The following is a 15,847-nucleotide window of genomic DNA, read 5'->3' on the forward strand; positions in this document are numbered from 1 at the left end:
GTGGCTGCCATAGACATTGTATGGCAATTTGCGTGTAACAGTCAATAAATGTTAAATGAAATTGAAGGGCTAGTTGCCAAGAGCTGTGAAGGGATTATATAATGTAATTGGTTTGGATCAAATTATAGGCTCATTTATTGACTCTCTCTATGGTAATTACAATAGAATGTGAAAATCATACCAGATGTGATGATTATAAACTAATTTGCCATAGTTTACAAAAATATGTTAAGTAAAGAGTGTCCTCCTTCAATGCTCCATGTGAATTGCAAAGGCTATTATATCCACCTCCCCATTTTCGCGTGAAACTCTTACCAGTACTTTTGAAAAGATCATATTTATTAAAAATACAAATCCAAATGTTACGAAAAGCAGTTGTGGTAGATAACTGGATTACAACAAAAAATATCTTTGAATTACAAATTATTTATAGATTAGAGTACATTTAGGGAGGGAGTCCAGTCAAAGGAACTGCGGGTGTGGCCTTTCACATAATCTGTTTCAGCCTACCAAAAGAAGGTTACACCGACGAATTTCTTATAAACTAAATTCTTCCCCTTAGGTTTACATATATGAAAGCATTAATTCCGAAGTAGAACAAATTAGATACTAAAGGACATTTGTAGCTTAATGCGTATATATGAGTCACGGCGATGTGATAAAAACTCACGCGTGTGTAATACTACCTAACATGTACATATATATATATATATATATATATATCTATATATATTATATATATAATAATATATATATATATATGATGTAATATTGCTAATTTTTAATTAAAGATGTCCTGGGAAAACACTGCAGTGACGTTCGCTGACAAATTTTAATTGCTATACCCATAAAGTTATGTTTATATACATTATGATAGTTTGAGTAGAGCAGAGTTAGTTTTATCATTATATTGAGACACACGTTATGTCACTAATGATGTGAATATAGGAAAAATCGCTGACAGAATTACATTAAATTTTAACAAAATTTGCAATTGGCACCTATGTAAAATGGCAACCTTATTTTGATGGGCTGCAAATCTCCTTACACCCCACAGCTGACTGGCTGGCAGACGACCAACTCAGTTCACTCCCCATTGAGGATCGAAGTGGCACCGTAACAAGAACATCTGGCAAGAAGCCGTACTGTTGATCCTTTTTAACAAGATTATTTTTAGCTTGACAAGGGTTACCCGGCGAGGAAACCATGACTGAGGAGAAGAACGGCGTCAAAAACGGTGAAGCCACCACCGAAATGGCACCGCAAGAGGACGGCACCAAAGTTCCCCTGACAAATGATGCAGGACCGGAGGTAGGATTGAGTTTGCGTACACACTTTCGATTAGGTATCCTGTGCAGGAGTTGATGTAATTTAAACATTATTGTTGACCATTTGGAGGCTTTCTTGTGTATTAAGATTAGGGTAGAATGGTTTTTAATAGATATAGACCTACGTTCACAAGGAACAGAGTGGTGGTAGCCGGAAATTCAGCCTGCAATAGCCTAGCTAGGTAGTAGTCATGGCGGTGATGAACTTGTGCAACTTAACTTACCAAACAGTAAGGGACGACCAGGCCATCAAGTAAACCCGTAAAAATGCTTTTGGTAGGTAAAAACTAACAGAAAACAATTCTGCCAATCAGGAAGTGCCATATAGCCTAGCTAGGTAGTAGCTAGGCTAGAGGTAATCCCTTCCACAGAACAATAGGCTATAAGCTACCTAGGTATCTCCAAGGATACCTAGGCTAAATCAATCCGTAAAACATCAATATATAGCTAGGGTAGATCATCACAGCAGGCCAAGCAGGCCACCTACCATCAATGCAAGCCACCCTACGAAAAAGTACATTATAACGCGTCCTGACACCCGAGATGGGCATCAGTCGCGACTTCTTGTTGGTGAGAAACGGAGCTAAAGACCTCTACTCTCCTTTCGAAGTAAGTATTTTCTCCAAAGTTAGAAATTAAAGCCAAATTTTAAGATTTAAACAGAGGGTACTGAAAACGGTCTCAAACGTAGTGCAAATCTCACCAAAAACGCGTTCAACATTTTACTTACAACTCGAGGTATTTAGAAGATTGACGCCATCTCGATGTTTACGGAGTAAGCTTGTGTCAATAAACTAACCATTTCCTGTGATAAATCCGCACACCACTTGTACCCACAGACGCTGGAGCACTTTTATCACAACAATCGAAACACGATTTCTCATCAACAACAAGCCAGGCGAAAACAGCTGTTGGGGTAGAAGATGACGAGAAGCGTGCTCTTGGCTAATTTTTAAATAAGTAGTAAAACATCAATATTTTACATATTTATGATGATTAATTTGAAAATATTCGTTATTGAAAAAGTAACTCGACTCTGACTCAAATTTAAGTAATTATTTTTCTGAATTTAGAACGTTCTTTCAAGTTCGTATTATGACGTCACGGACATCTGACTTTCGTACCTATTGTAAATAATTGCTATACTCAACTGTCATTGCAGAACAGTTTACCAGTTATTCATGCAGATTGTTATCAGCTATACATGTAATTGTTATAATCGTAATGCGCATATAGTAAATCTTTATTACTTTACTTTTTGGATATTATGAAGATGTTTTACTGCTGGATTATCGCCGTAGTGTGACGCAATCGTTTCGGTCCATGGGCCTCTGTCTGTTTTCGCACCATAAGAAATTATGGGGCCGAATTTGCAATGACCAGAAAGTCGTTTAAAAGAGGAAAAGTTAGCATTGAGGGGGCATATGTTTTGACTGAGAAAAAATACAAATTTATTCAATAGCTAGCTTGTAAAAAAATACTTGGTTATAAAAACTTGATTGACAACTAAGCAGCATGTCTACTATGGGTTCAGAGACAGTGCAAGCCACGTTTTGGGCAATACCTATTTCTGTAACGAACACTCTTAACAGAACGAGATTTTTGCTATAGTGCATTACACCCAGTGCTTAATTTATAAGGGTATCGTGAATCACTAATCGTAAAGAATAACGACACTTGTCCTTGTACCAAGAGACAAAACTCCATTATGCAGAAATGGATACGAACACGCGTATAAAGCTCCACCTACCCTCTCCCCACCCCAAACCCCCAACCCCCAACCCCCTCCACCGCCATCCCTTTCTTCTTCGTTCCTCCGCCTTCCTTTCTCTCTCTCTCTCTCTCTCTCCTCTCTCTCTCTCTCTCTCTGTTGCCATTCGGTATGTGTTGACCTCCAAACTGGGTATAAGACTACACACAAAACGTTGAAATTGGTGAAATTAGGCTATGTATTGGAAGTATATATACATAAATATTAAAGCAATTTTATCATTATTGCATTACTATGACAACTAGAATTCATGGTCGGAAACAGTTTATAACCTGTTAAGCGTCACCCACGTAATAATACGTTTACCGCGATCTACTCGGTAGCGCCTTCAACGGGATGTTACGTTCAAGAACTTTAACTGTGCTTGTCAAGCCGTCAGCCCCGTAATAATACGTTTTACTCGTATAGAAAGTGTAGGAACATCATTTGGTAACACTCTCAGCACATGGGAAACTTATTTCCAGCCTGGCAACTCTTTCCTGGTGGTCGCTTATGCTAGAAAAACTGCCTGTCCCTGTTGGTTTTCTTTCAATACGCTTCGGGGGTTTATCGAGACAAATTGGATTTCGCGTCTTTCACAATGAATGTCCCAAAGAGGAGGCATATTTCTTCAGGTGAGATCAATCAAATACTAGATGAGGAGTATGATATTGATAACTATTGATGATGAGAGCTCTAGTTCTGAATCCTCCAGTGATGATACAAACTTTTCTTCAATTGCGGGAGTGAAGATTGACTTTTCTTTGCGAGAGAGAGAGAGAGAGAGAGAGAGAGAGAGAGAGAGAGAGAGAGAGAGAGAGAGAAGAGAGAGAGAGAGAGAGAATTTCCTACAGTTAATTACAGTATGAATAACAAGCATAAAAATCAATATTAACTTTGAAAAAAACTATCATCAGTGCTATGATCGCTGATTACAAAAAAGCGTGACGGTACGTTAGCAGCGAGCTCATCAGGGGCGGACGCTTAACAGGATAATCAATGGAACGGCGTATGTGTGAAAGCCTCCACTAATGTGGCCAAAACGATGATTTTGCCATTCTTAGCATGCAAACCATTAAAGGTTCCATTTATTTCTGGCATACGATTATTAAAGAAATTCAAAATACTAATAAAGACTGAAATCAGTGAAAAGTGCTAGCAAAAACAAAAAAAGCAAAAAAAAAACGTATTCGTTCCTCTATGGTTTTCGGCAGCCAGATGTACGAAAACGTTAGAAACATTTGATTTTATCTACTTTAGAAATATCTGTAATTTTTCGGGGTAATTTGGTTTGCAAAAAAAAAAGGGATAATATACATGAATTAAATCAAAATTTTTAAATAACAAAGTAAATTTAAACTAAATAACGAGTGAAAGTAAACAGTTTAAGGAATAAAACTTTGCAGTTTCGTCGTCTGTCGTCGTCTGTCGTCGTCTGCTGTTTGTAATTGTGTTTATGGCACGCGCGCTTAGAAACCAGGAACAGCAACGGGTTTAAAGTGGCAATGTGGAGTGAACTGAGACCAAAATGTGTATAATAACAATCAAATAAGCACTGTGGAGTTTCAGTTGTGATGGCAGTAAGGATAAAAACCGCCGATTACAAGGTTAAAATGAATTCAGTTCCCAACCATAAACCCCGGGGGGGAATAAACAAAGTTTCATACTTTCACTAATATAGGCAACAAAATGTTGTTTTATTGTGCTGATTACAACTGCAATCTTGAGTAAGATCAATAAACGTTACATACATACGCTAACATTGTTCAAATGAGTGCTGGGAAGGCTGGGAAAGATGGTGGCCGTCACTGATGAGAACCGTCCATGAAAAACGTAGCCGCCATATTGGATTTCAAAACTGCCTTGAAAACATATTTTACGAAAGAGCTCACATGCTTATTTTTTAGTTCGTATGGGGCTTCATATATCACAATATGTTGACGAAACTTCAGTCTTTTAAATGGTATGCTTAGAGTTGCAATTGTATTCATGTTTCACCAATTAAATATCGAGTGAATAAGACCCGTCTACCGTGATGAGGGTTGGCCTGTTGTGATGTTTCCCCCTAGTTGTGGGCTGGGCTACTAGGGTAAAGAACTGCCTTGTGTCCATCTTACTCACGCAGATCACCCACTTTTTCACTCTAGGCTAGCCTAATACTACCTATTTAATTGGTTTAACACGAATACAATTACATCTTTAAGCATACCATTCAAAGTATTGAAGTTTCGTCAACATAGGTAATTACCGCGATTCGGCCAAGGGAAATCGGTTGTTTTGGAAAATTTACGGACAGCATACTATAGAAGCACAGAAAATTCGTATTTCTAGAGGGAGGCATCCCAGCCTTAACCCTCTTAACGACGTTTCCAGCGATGGGACCCCACCAGTGGGTCACACTGTTCTCTCATTTGCTGCAATGTGACCCACCGGTGGGGTCCCAGTAGAACAAAAATTATTTTTTTTTAATTTATAAAAAAAACTTGAACTTTTAATTGCAATTATTATTTTAGTAGATCAATATTGCTATCAATGGGTTGAATTATACAAAAAAATAAAAAACAAAGTTTTATTGAAATAATTGCAAAGAAAATTTGTCTGACATTCAGTATATAGAAAATTAGTTTTCCATTCCATTTGCTAATGAAAAATCAATATCACTAGTTATGTTTGAGATTGAAAACATGATAAACATAGATATGGAGTGCCATCACATGAGTCACAATATGTGGAAACCTTTCTTGACTTGATTTTGGCCACTTTGGATCCTTCATTTACTGCAGCCTCTGCATCGTTTCCTTGTTTTTCTTTTCTGTCCTGCTTCTTTGAGACAATGTGAAGATTTCCTGAAATATTCATACTTGATTTTCCTGGTTTGTTTTTTTTTTCCCTTCATGATACCACTAGTATAGTATAAGACAATTAGATTCCTTGAATGCACGTAATGACATTTTCTTGACAGCACAAAGTATCTATTGTAAAGTACCCAAGCATTCACTATAGAAGTACCAGCAATAAATTCTAATGCTACTTTTCTGTACCATTTTCTTGACTTCTTCAGAGGTGAATAATATGATGACATTTGATCTGATGAATCAACTCCTTTCTTGCACTTATTATAGTCTAACACACTTTGAGGTTTCTTGATAGGTAAAACCAGTCCTTGTGACTTTACCTGTGTTGATCCTTAGAGTTAGCATCATGTTGACCTGGAACTTGTTTTTTTTGTTGATAACGAGGGTGCACCCCCCCCCCCACAACATATCTTATCTTTCCAATTGAATACTTTCACTCCATTCTTATTTTCTAAGGCTTAATTTCACATCTCTTTAGTTTTGCTTTTGTAACTGACTTTGGAAGATTACTTTCTATTGACTCTTACTGTGCCACATAGGTAAATCTTCCGCTGAAGAAGAAGATGATATGCTGTGTAAAGTTTTGATACTAAGGTCAAAACAATATTATAAAATTTACTGATTGATTTATAGAAATTTAGAAAAGATTCAAAACTATGGTCATATTAGGTCATTCACTGCCCCTAAAAAAAAAAAAGGGGGACCAGAAAAGGAAACCCTTACCAAACCCTCAAAAATATATAAATTTACATATAAATAAAAAAAGACAGAAAAGGAAAACCTAACCAAACCCTCAAATAACCGTTAAATATTATAATAAATATTTATTACATGATAGCAGGTCTCATAGATACAGAGTGGTTAGCCTACAATTAAAAAAAAAAAAAAATTTCAAGTGGGACCCACCGGTGGGTTCCTCCCATCGCACTGCAGTAATATTTGAATTAATTTTTCATTCAGATGCGATGGGACCCAACTGGTGGGTCACGGTTTTTCTTGCCTCAACAAAGTCTATCTGTGAGAGACAAGCATGAACACCTCTCCCCTGTTGTCTCCTTTGGTGCTGACGATAGAGCATTTTATTTTACTACTGTCGCAGTACCAGCATTCCAGCCATTATTGCTGTCAAGGCCAAAGGCAAGTGTTAACTTAACTAACATGGCCAACAGCCATGTGCCATGAGACATGAAGCCTCCCCATCCAGCAATATTTTAACATTGCCTAATCCAGTTTTCGGCATTTCTACAGAAGCAGTCCGCATGGACTGCAAGGAACGTAACCGCGAATACGACATCCACTAGGGATTGGGGGCCGTCCAATGTATTTCGCCGTGTTTAGTACTGGCTCCTGGGGGATTAATTACAGTCGTTCGAATAATTATTATTTAAAATTCTTGTTCAGTAGGTAAAACTGCATAGAAAAACCGCAACTGCCATAGTCTAGGCCGCCGTGGATAATTACCCTAGATCTACCCAGTTTTCCTCTGCCTTAACCTTACAGTTTACTTTAAACTGATGCCGTAGGTAGCTATATACCTAAAGAATTTTCGTAGGCTGTTGGGTGGTGATTTTAGTATTGACTTTGGTCACAAATTTTTTATTTTATTTTTTTTTTTATTTATAATTATTATTTTTTAAGCTTGACAGGACAGGTGAATTTACAGCAGTTCCCTGGTTAAGGTGGATGTTTCATTCCGGGCAGGGCACTGTAAACCGAAAATTGCCTCCACCCAAATCATAATTATGATGGGAATACCTAAACAGCAACAGTGCTGTAAGTCCGGGTCCGTAAAGCATGTTAACAGCGCTATGAGGCAAGCTCCTTTGGCCAAGAACTACTTAAACCAAACCTGATGTAAACCCGTGGGACTGCCTGTATTTGGTAGTTAACGTTGTACAAATGAAAAAGTTAACTGTAGATTCATGCTCAACAAACTGTAACAATGTGCACACCATTCATCTAACATCTAATAGGAGTAGGCTAATAAGGCATCTTCCCAATTTTGTTAATGGCCACAATTCATAATAGGGAATTCCAAGGCAGGTCAGTATATCTTCACTGAATTTTGCATGGTTAGATGCATATGATTTGCAGGATATATTCAAAAATTGAATAGGAAAATGTCATAGCCTAAGTCAGTGTGAAATAACGCACACTTTTACTACCAATGAGTGTACAGTAGCCATGAGGATGATATCCTTTATACCACCTCACGTGAGCAACCCATGTCATGGGTAACCATCTCCAGTGACTTTTTCCATGCATGAGCAAAGACAGTAATAGCAAATTTGATCAGAAATACCTATGTTCATTCTACAGATTTTAAGGTGATAATATCTTTGCAGGAACTGGGACAAAAGGAACAAATGTGTCCCTTCTAGTTGTACCTTTCAACCTCAACTTTAAGGCAGGACATATGTATATATACAGTGTGCAGTGCTAAGAACTGGTGTGAAAAGGTTGAGATAATTTTCTGTTACTTCACATATGATTCAGAGAAGTTTTAAGTTGATGACATTACACTAGTTGTTTTGTGATTATAATAGATATGAATCTTGTACTTTTCCGACTGCATGTCACATGATTTATGCATTAAATCATTTGTATTGGTGAACTTCACTTTTTTTTTTTCTTTTTTTTTTTTTCCCCTTCCCTATAACATCTAGTGTCCTATTGAGAGCCCTCTTAATTTTTATATGGAAGTTTTGACCAACAACTATGGCCGTGAGATTTTGTTCTGGGGGAGTAACTAAAACAAGCAAAAAAAAAAACACAAAAAAAACAGGGTTATCCAACACTGTAACCCAACTTGGGACACCAGGTGCATGTAATTTTAGTGGACATTCATGAATGTAGTATGGTCCTCATTATATTTTGCATTCAAATCATATGCTGTAGATATATTTTTATGCCATCCCACCATGGTACTGTAAATATATATTTAAGGGTTATTGAGTTACAGTCCTAGTACAGTATGGTTTATGATTTGAATGATAAATATTTAGTTAGTGGCCTCCTGCTTGTGATGCTCTGTGCTAATCAGTATTATATTAGTAAGTATGGCCTGTGGCCAAACTTAGTTTGTTTCATTAATATTCAGAATTAAATTTGTCCAGCACTTGGTTATTTTCAATGGAAGGAAAATTATGTTTTGTGTTTCTCTTTTAGGTCAAGTTTACATCAGGAGCAGACAATCCTCCAAATGGGGAAGCTAAAATTGATGTGGGTGTTGTCCCAACATTCAGTGGGTTGAGCAAAGAAGATCTGATGAAATATAATGATGATCCATTTTGGATCCGCCTTCGGTGGTTCTTGTTCATCTTGTTTTGGTAAGTTAGATTAATGTATTTTGAAAAAATGCTTTATTTGTTTATCAGAAAGGTGATTTAGTATTTTGGGTATTTTTATGGTTTTTGAACTGAATATAAGGAAGTGTTTCATCAGTAAGTGGCACTGAATATGTGAAGAATTAATCAAATTCTCCCTACCCATTTGTTTAGGGCTGGCTGGGTTGCTATGCTTGTGGCAGCTATTGTGATTATTGTTCAGGCTCCTCGTTGTGCACCCAAGGAAACACTGTTGTGGGTACAAGAATCAGCAATGGTCAACTATGATCCTAGTGAAGCTGCTGACATTGATGGCAATGGCGAAACAACTGCTGCAGGTGTGCTAAGTCCCTTCACTTATTAAGTGAATTTGTATAGTGGTGGTTATTATGTACAAGTATTGATTCGTACTTTAGGGGTGTGATATTTTAATTTTCAATTGTGAGAAGTATGATACTTAAAATATGTGATAAAATGATGTTATTGCAGATGTCAGAGAATTGGCTAATGGGCTTGGCGTAACAACGGTGTATTTGGAGAAGTTGATAAGTCCACTGAATTTTAATGAGTTGAATGTGAATCGATACAACAAAAAGGAGATCATGGACATTCTTGAAGTAAGTATTTTGACATTTAAATATATGCAGTAATTTTTGATAGTTGAATAACTAAATCATTTTCCAAATGACCCCTTGTAGAAGACAAGGCTACTTAACTGCTTCTGTGTACTATTACCAATAATGAGGTTTTTAAAACAGAGCTCTTGTAATGTTTTAACCAACCAGTGACTGTTCTTCTTAGAGAAGTAGAAATTTAGCATGATCTCCAGAATGTATATTCCATCTTGCCCTTTTGGTTTAGAGATAGATTTTGAAGAAGTAATATTGTGTGCAAGAATTGGTATACTATAACTAGCATAAAGTACTAATGGATGTTGATATATATCATGCTCATTATTTTATATCTGCCTGAATTCTCATCTATTCTAGGTCTTCTGCATCATATTTTTTTTCCTTTCTTTCTTTCTTTCTTCAATTACTATAATTAACTGACATTCATTTTCTCTATACATGGCCAAATTTTTTTCTATTTTCCATTATTTGAACACTACCAACTCTATCTGTGGCCTGGTTAAGCTTTTTTGAGTAACTGAATGTACCTCTCAGCAGCTTAGTAATAATCAATGTCTACCATTATATCTGCTGTGTAGATTAGTAGATGATTTATGTATTCTACATATTTTTGTTTTGGTTTACAAATTGGAGACTCATTACTATTTTGCAGTAATTTTTCAATCAATCCAGATTTAAACACAGTTGGTATTGGTGTTGTCATCACCTTCAAAGTGATCAGTTCATTATCATTTACTGTGTATCAAGGTATCGGAAATACTTCATCTATTCCAGTGTTAGTTACTCCACCACAGCATGTGCTCTCCTACCTCTCCCTTCATACATATTTATGTGCTACATTTGCTACTTGACTTTGAATACCCCTTACACTTCTAGCATCTGTATGGCCCTTTTTCCAAACTGAATATTTCAATGTCCTCTTACTCAAGTTCTTATGTTAAAGTCTTTACATACAGTAGTTTTCAGAGGTCTTCATGTCTGATCTTTGTGGTGCTTACCCCAATACAGTATATGGAAATAGCAACAGGGCCCCTTATTAATGTTCTTGGCTCCATGTCCATCAACTTTATTTGAATATACCTTTTTTTTTTCTTTCTTTTCTTTTTTTTTTATAGCAAGCAAAGAAGGATGGGCTGCATATTGTCACTGACTTCGTGGATATTGATGTTGATCCTGGCAATGTTTGGGTCACCGATGGAAACCACTCAGACTATTTTGAGCCAAGTTCAAACAGACTGAACTTGACAAATCCAAGTCTACTGGAAGATCTCAAGGTAATTGTCAGGTTTTACTTAATAAATTTTATTAATGTTAGAGCACTTGGATAGAGAATATTTAAGGATTTGGAGTGTCTGAATGCAAAGACTGAAGTAAATCATCGAGTTAATTTTTGTATTAAGTTGAGCAAGGTAATGAATAGCCAGGATAAAGAGGAATATTTTTTCATTTAATTGGTCACTTTCATATTACACTTAGCTGTTCATTTTGACTGGTTAATGATTACTTTGACAGGTTAACATAAATATATATTTTTTCTAGCTATAGATGTAGAAATGCTCTTGTGTCGTGCACTAGCAAATGGGTTTATTCATTGTTTGAAAGTATAATATTGTGATATACAAATATTGAAGTCCAAAAGCTTGATGTTAGGAAAGTATTGAAATGTGATTGTCCATTATGTATCAGAATTGTAAAAGTATTGCTTCCTTTTAATGTCTAATTAAATTTTAAAATTTTTATTCAAGGAAATTCTCCGCAGTTGGGTAGGAAAGGGAGTGCAAGGCTTCATTATATCAGACCCCATGAACACAGAATTAGAAAAGGCTAAAGCTTTCCTTGATGAGGCTTTGAAAGAAGAAGTTGATGGGTGAGTTTGTAATTTCTCAGACAAGAGGAACTTTATTGTAAAAGGTTGTGATAGTAAATATAATTAAATCTGAATTCTAGTAAATATAATTAGATTTTAATTTTATTTTTCACACATGAACAGTTCGAAATGGCTTTTCTCCTCAGAATATGCATTGATGTAACTTTCAATGCAACTTAAGTGTGCACACCTGTGTGAGCTTAGTTTGCTTGGACTTGAAAATTATTTATTTCTCAGATTAATCCTGCTACTATATTATTATTGACTTTACAATTTGAATGGTTACTTTTTACACATTTATTTTTATGATGTTGCATAATTTTTATTCATCGATTTTCAGAGCTGTTGTTAGTGGGGTTACTGACATGCAGAAGGAATTAGTCTCAGGGTTTAATGCTGCCTCTTATCGTCAGTTCCTGGATGAACATGTTCATGATTGGTCTTACTTCAAGGTTAGTTATAATTTTAACTTTTCTAGAACTTGAAAAGTTTTTCAAGACCCAACATTGTTGCATTATGGAAATTCTACATACTGTGTTTAGAGCCCCTTACTGCAAGGACTTATTCGTTTTTTATTTCTTTCACTGTTTGTTTTTGTTAAGACTTTATGGTTTTGTTTTCAGTACAATCCTAAAGTGGCAGAAGGCATTATTAACGAGTTAGTTGACTTAGTAACCATGACACTGTTCTTGGTTCGTGGTACTCCAGTTCTTGATGGCTTTGATTCATCTTACTTGGAAAAAGAAAAACACACCATACATCAGCTCTCATTACTTCGTCAGAAGGAGTCTGTTCAAGTGGGCAGCATGGTGTTTGTCAATACCACAAGTGATAATGTTGTTGCATTTGCGAGGTGAGTAAGTTTGTTTTCAAATAATTCATGAAGTTAGCGAACTAACATTTGTAGTAACTAGGGAGTATGAGTTTACAGAAACAGTACAATGCATTTGTTACTAGTTATTACCTACTTTATTACAATTACTGACGTTCAGAGTCATCAGATAAGGATATAACAATCAGTTGTTCTAGAAATTAAAAGCTTGGTTGTTTATCTTCAGAATATTCAAAGTATTTTACTTCTCCATGTGCGAGATACGTATCTATAGGTTATATATCTGGTAATAACATGCACTTTTTGTGGAAGTAAAAATTTGCTAAAAATTTATCACCATTCGCAGTATTTTACATGATTTTACCACCAAAACATAAATGATATTCACTTAATATGTGATAAATCGTAAGGTATAAGTAGCAGCTACATGTAGGTTGAATTGCATTGGCTGGTTTAACTTTCAAAAATTGAGGATTGCTCTTTTTGCACTTAGTATTGATATTTATTCTAAAGGAAATTGTGACTGGTCATATAGTTCTTTTGTATTCATTTGCAGTCTCCCCCCCTCACTCTCGCATATAACATAGTTCCTTTGTATTCATTTGCTGCCTCTCCCCTCTCTTCTCGTCAAATTTGCATTAGTTTATGGCTTAAAATTGATCCTCTTTAACAGCTTTTCGGTGCTAATATCTTGTATACACAACATAGTACATTACAGTACAGTATTTTGTATTAAGTGAATGTGCTGAGTACATAACAGTACAGTATTTTGTATTAAATGAATGTGCTGGTCTTGCTTAAATGAGTTATCATATGAAATGTCTGCATCTCATCAGATACCACTTTGTTCAGATAATAGCACTTTTATTACTTTACCAATTTTGTGTTGCACTACATCCACTGTAAGTACAGTGCTATAATGTTGCTTACTCTTTGTAATTAGAATTGTTGCTTTCTTTGCTAACAGACTTCCGTAAGTACATTGTCACTTTTCTACATTTTTACATTGTATGAAAACAAGAGCTTATGTGCCCTTCTTGGATAGGGTTTATTATATATACATCTCATAGGCATTTTTACAGTACAACATTAAATTCATTTTTAAAGTAAAGATCATTTAGTTTGATTTGATTTTGTAAAGTTCATAATATATTGTCTAAAGTTAAGATCATTTGGTATTTATCAGTATTATGTGTTCATTGTATAAGAAGGGTAAATTATCCGTAGAAGTTTATATTGTATTTGTAAAGATACTAGTATCAGTTTGGTGCATACTTTGTGTTGCTTGTAGTAATATTTTTAGATAAATTTGCATGGCCTATTATTTGGAAAAAAAAAAACTATAATACTTTATTGGTTATAAGTTGAAACTGTACTGAAATAAGCTTCTTGTATTTAAGCACGAATGTATGGAATGTTAGGAGAGCAAGTATTGTCAGTTCTGAAACATATCTCCATAATAAAGCTAGGTATTTGAACTTGAACTAGATTTAAGGTCAATGCCACCGGCTGCTTGTCAGGACTCATAATGGTAAACTGAAGAGTTACACATAAAGTTTGTGATACTCGTAAAGTTTGTGATGTTAGTTTTCTGAGGCAGGGCAAAACCATTGGGGGAAATGTCAGACATGATGTTTTGTATGGTATGTAATGGTAGTCTTTGTAAAAAAAAATATATATATATAAAAAAATATATATGCATATAAAAAGTTATCTATTTTCAAACCATTATCATGGCATTATTTTGACCTTGATAGGGATTTAACTTAAGTTCTATGTTTTGTAGGAATTTACTTTTGACTTTTCCCACTAGTAGTCCCATATGAAAGCAGGGATCACTGCACATTTATTAAAAATTAATTTGGAATTTAACTTGAAAATGGATGAATGCTTGGATTTCTTTCTTTAATCCTTTAGTTGTTGGAGTTGTTGCAATTTAAAATGCTAATAAAACATTTGTAATTGCAGGGTATTGAAGGGTACTCCTGGCTATGCCGTTGCTGTGAACATGCATGATACTAATGGCACAGTTGTAGATTTCACATCTATTGAAGGTGTGAAAGGAAAAGGGGAAGTCCACATTTCTTCCATACAGAATGCGACTGAAGTTGATGGGTAAGTTTTTTTTTTTTTCTTGCTTACATTTTTGTATGTAATGTGGTTTTTGAAGTATTGTGTATAGAATATTTACTGTGTAATTTGTATATAAAAAATTTTCCATGTTTTGTGTAGTACTTGAAGTTATGATTTTTGTTTCCAGAGCAAATTCAGAAAAGCAAGACTTGAACAGTATTTATGTTGGGCCGCTAGAAGGCATTATATTGCAGTTTGTTCCAAGTTTTTAAGGTAACTAAACCTTACCAGAGAACTGTTAGATGCTCTCCTCATGTTTGGCAGTTTACCACAACTATAAGAATTACCGTGTCAAAGTGACTGTGGATTGCTCGGGATCAATACTAAAGTATTACCCCTGCAGACAGCCGTAAGTTTAATCCACTCCAGTATTTTAATGTGTGATATAGAATATTGCAGCTTAATTGTATCTGAATTTTAATTTCTTTTTAATGCAACAATAAAGGTATTAAGCACAGTACATGAAAGCAGTATATACGTTCTCAAAAGTGTTGTATGCTGTGAATGGATTTCAGTAGTAGTCATGGTATAGTACTTTCATTTTGTTTCATGGTAAGATAAAATTGCGATTTATTTCAACTTTCGACAAGAAAAAAAGGGAATATAAACTCGACAAGTGGATTTGGTTGTCACGAAATAAAATTACCTAAAATGTTTGTGTTTTCTTGGTTTCCTATATTGAAAGTTGAATAAACTACAGTGTCTGCTTTATATAACATATTGATCCCTACCATAACCTCACAATATATCACCTTATCCCAATTAACAACTGTGCGTGCCTCGAAAAGAAAGTAAGGGAAGATGTACTATACACTATTGCGTACAGTTACATCTTAGAATAACCAGCCCGAGAAGAGTCTACTTGAGACTCAGAGGTCTGGAAAAACTAACTCCTATTAATAATAACATCTTAGAATAAGATACAACAACTCCAGTTCTTTATGGAAGAGTTTAAAATACCATGGTGCATTGAACTGAAACTACAGTAACATTTTGCGACTGAATGAATGAACTACAGTAATTTATCTAAGACTATCAGTACTAGGCATACAGGTTTTGGTAATAAGCTGTTTACCAGGCATTACAACAGTTTAAATATTTGTAACTTATGAGCTTATACCAAA

At 35.4% G+C, this 15,847-nt stretch overlaps 1 protein-coding gene across 1 annotated transcript; it reads left to right on the top strand.

Annotated features, from left to right (window-relative positions):
* The first annotated feature begins 1,071 nt into the window (after positions 1-1,071).
* Positions 1,072-15,375, top strand: LOC135219455 (amino acid transporter heavy chain SLC3A2-like). Its single transcript, XM_064256247.1, has 10 exons — positions 1,072-1,311; positions 9,102-9,262; positions 9,434-9,597; positions 9,749-9,876; positions 11,007-11,165; positions 11,637-11,758; positions 12,099-12,210; positions 12,382-12,611; positions 14,559-14,705; positions 14,851-15,375. The coding sequence occupies exons 1-10, from the start codon at positions 1,207-1,209 to the stop codon at positions 14,933-14,935; spliced, it is 1,413 nt and encodes a 470-aa protein (XP_064112317.1). The 5' UTR covers positions 1,072-1,206; the 3' UTR covers positions 14,936-15,375.
* The last annotated feature ends 472 nt before the right edge of the window (positions 15,376-15,847 follow it).

This window comes from Macrobrachium nipponense, chromosome 1, assembly GCF_015104395.2.
Source record: "Macrobrachium nipponense isolate FS-2020 chromosome 1, ASM1510439v2, whole genome shotgun sequence".
NCBI lineage: Eukaryota > Metazoa > Arthropoda > Malacostraca > Decapoda > Palaemonidae > Macrobrachium > Macrobrachium nipponense.

Coding starts and splice junctions, on each gene's coding strand:
- LOC135219455 (XM_064256247.1), top strand. CDS start 1,207: ATGACTGAGGAGAAGAACGGCGTCAAAAACGGTGAAGCCACCACCGAA. Junction 9,263..9,433: donor TTCTTGTTCATCTTGTTTTG/GTAAGTTAGATT, acceptor CCATTTGTTTAG/GGCTGGCTGGGTTGCTATGC. Junction 11,759..12,098: donor TTGAAAGAAGAAGTTGATGG/GTGAGTTTGTAA, acceptor ATCGATTTTCAG/AGCTGTTGTTAGTGGGGTTA.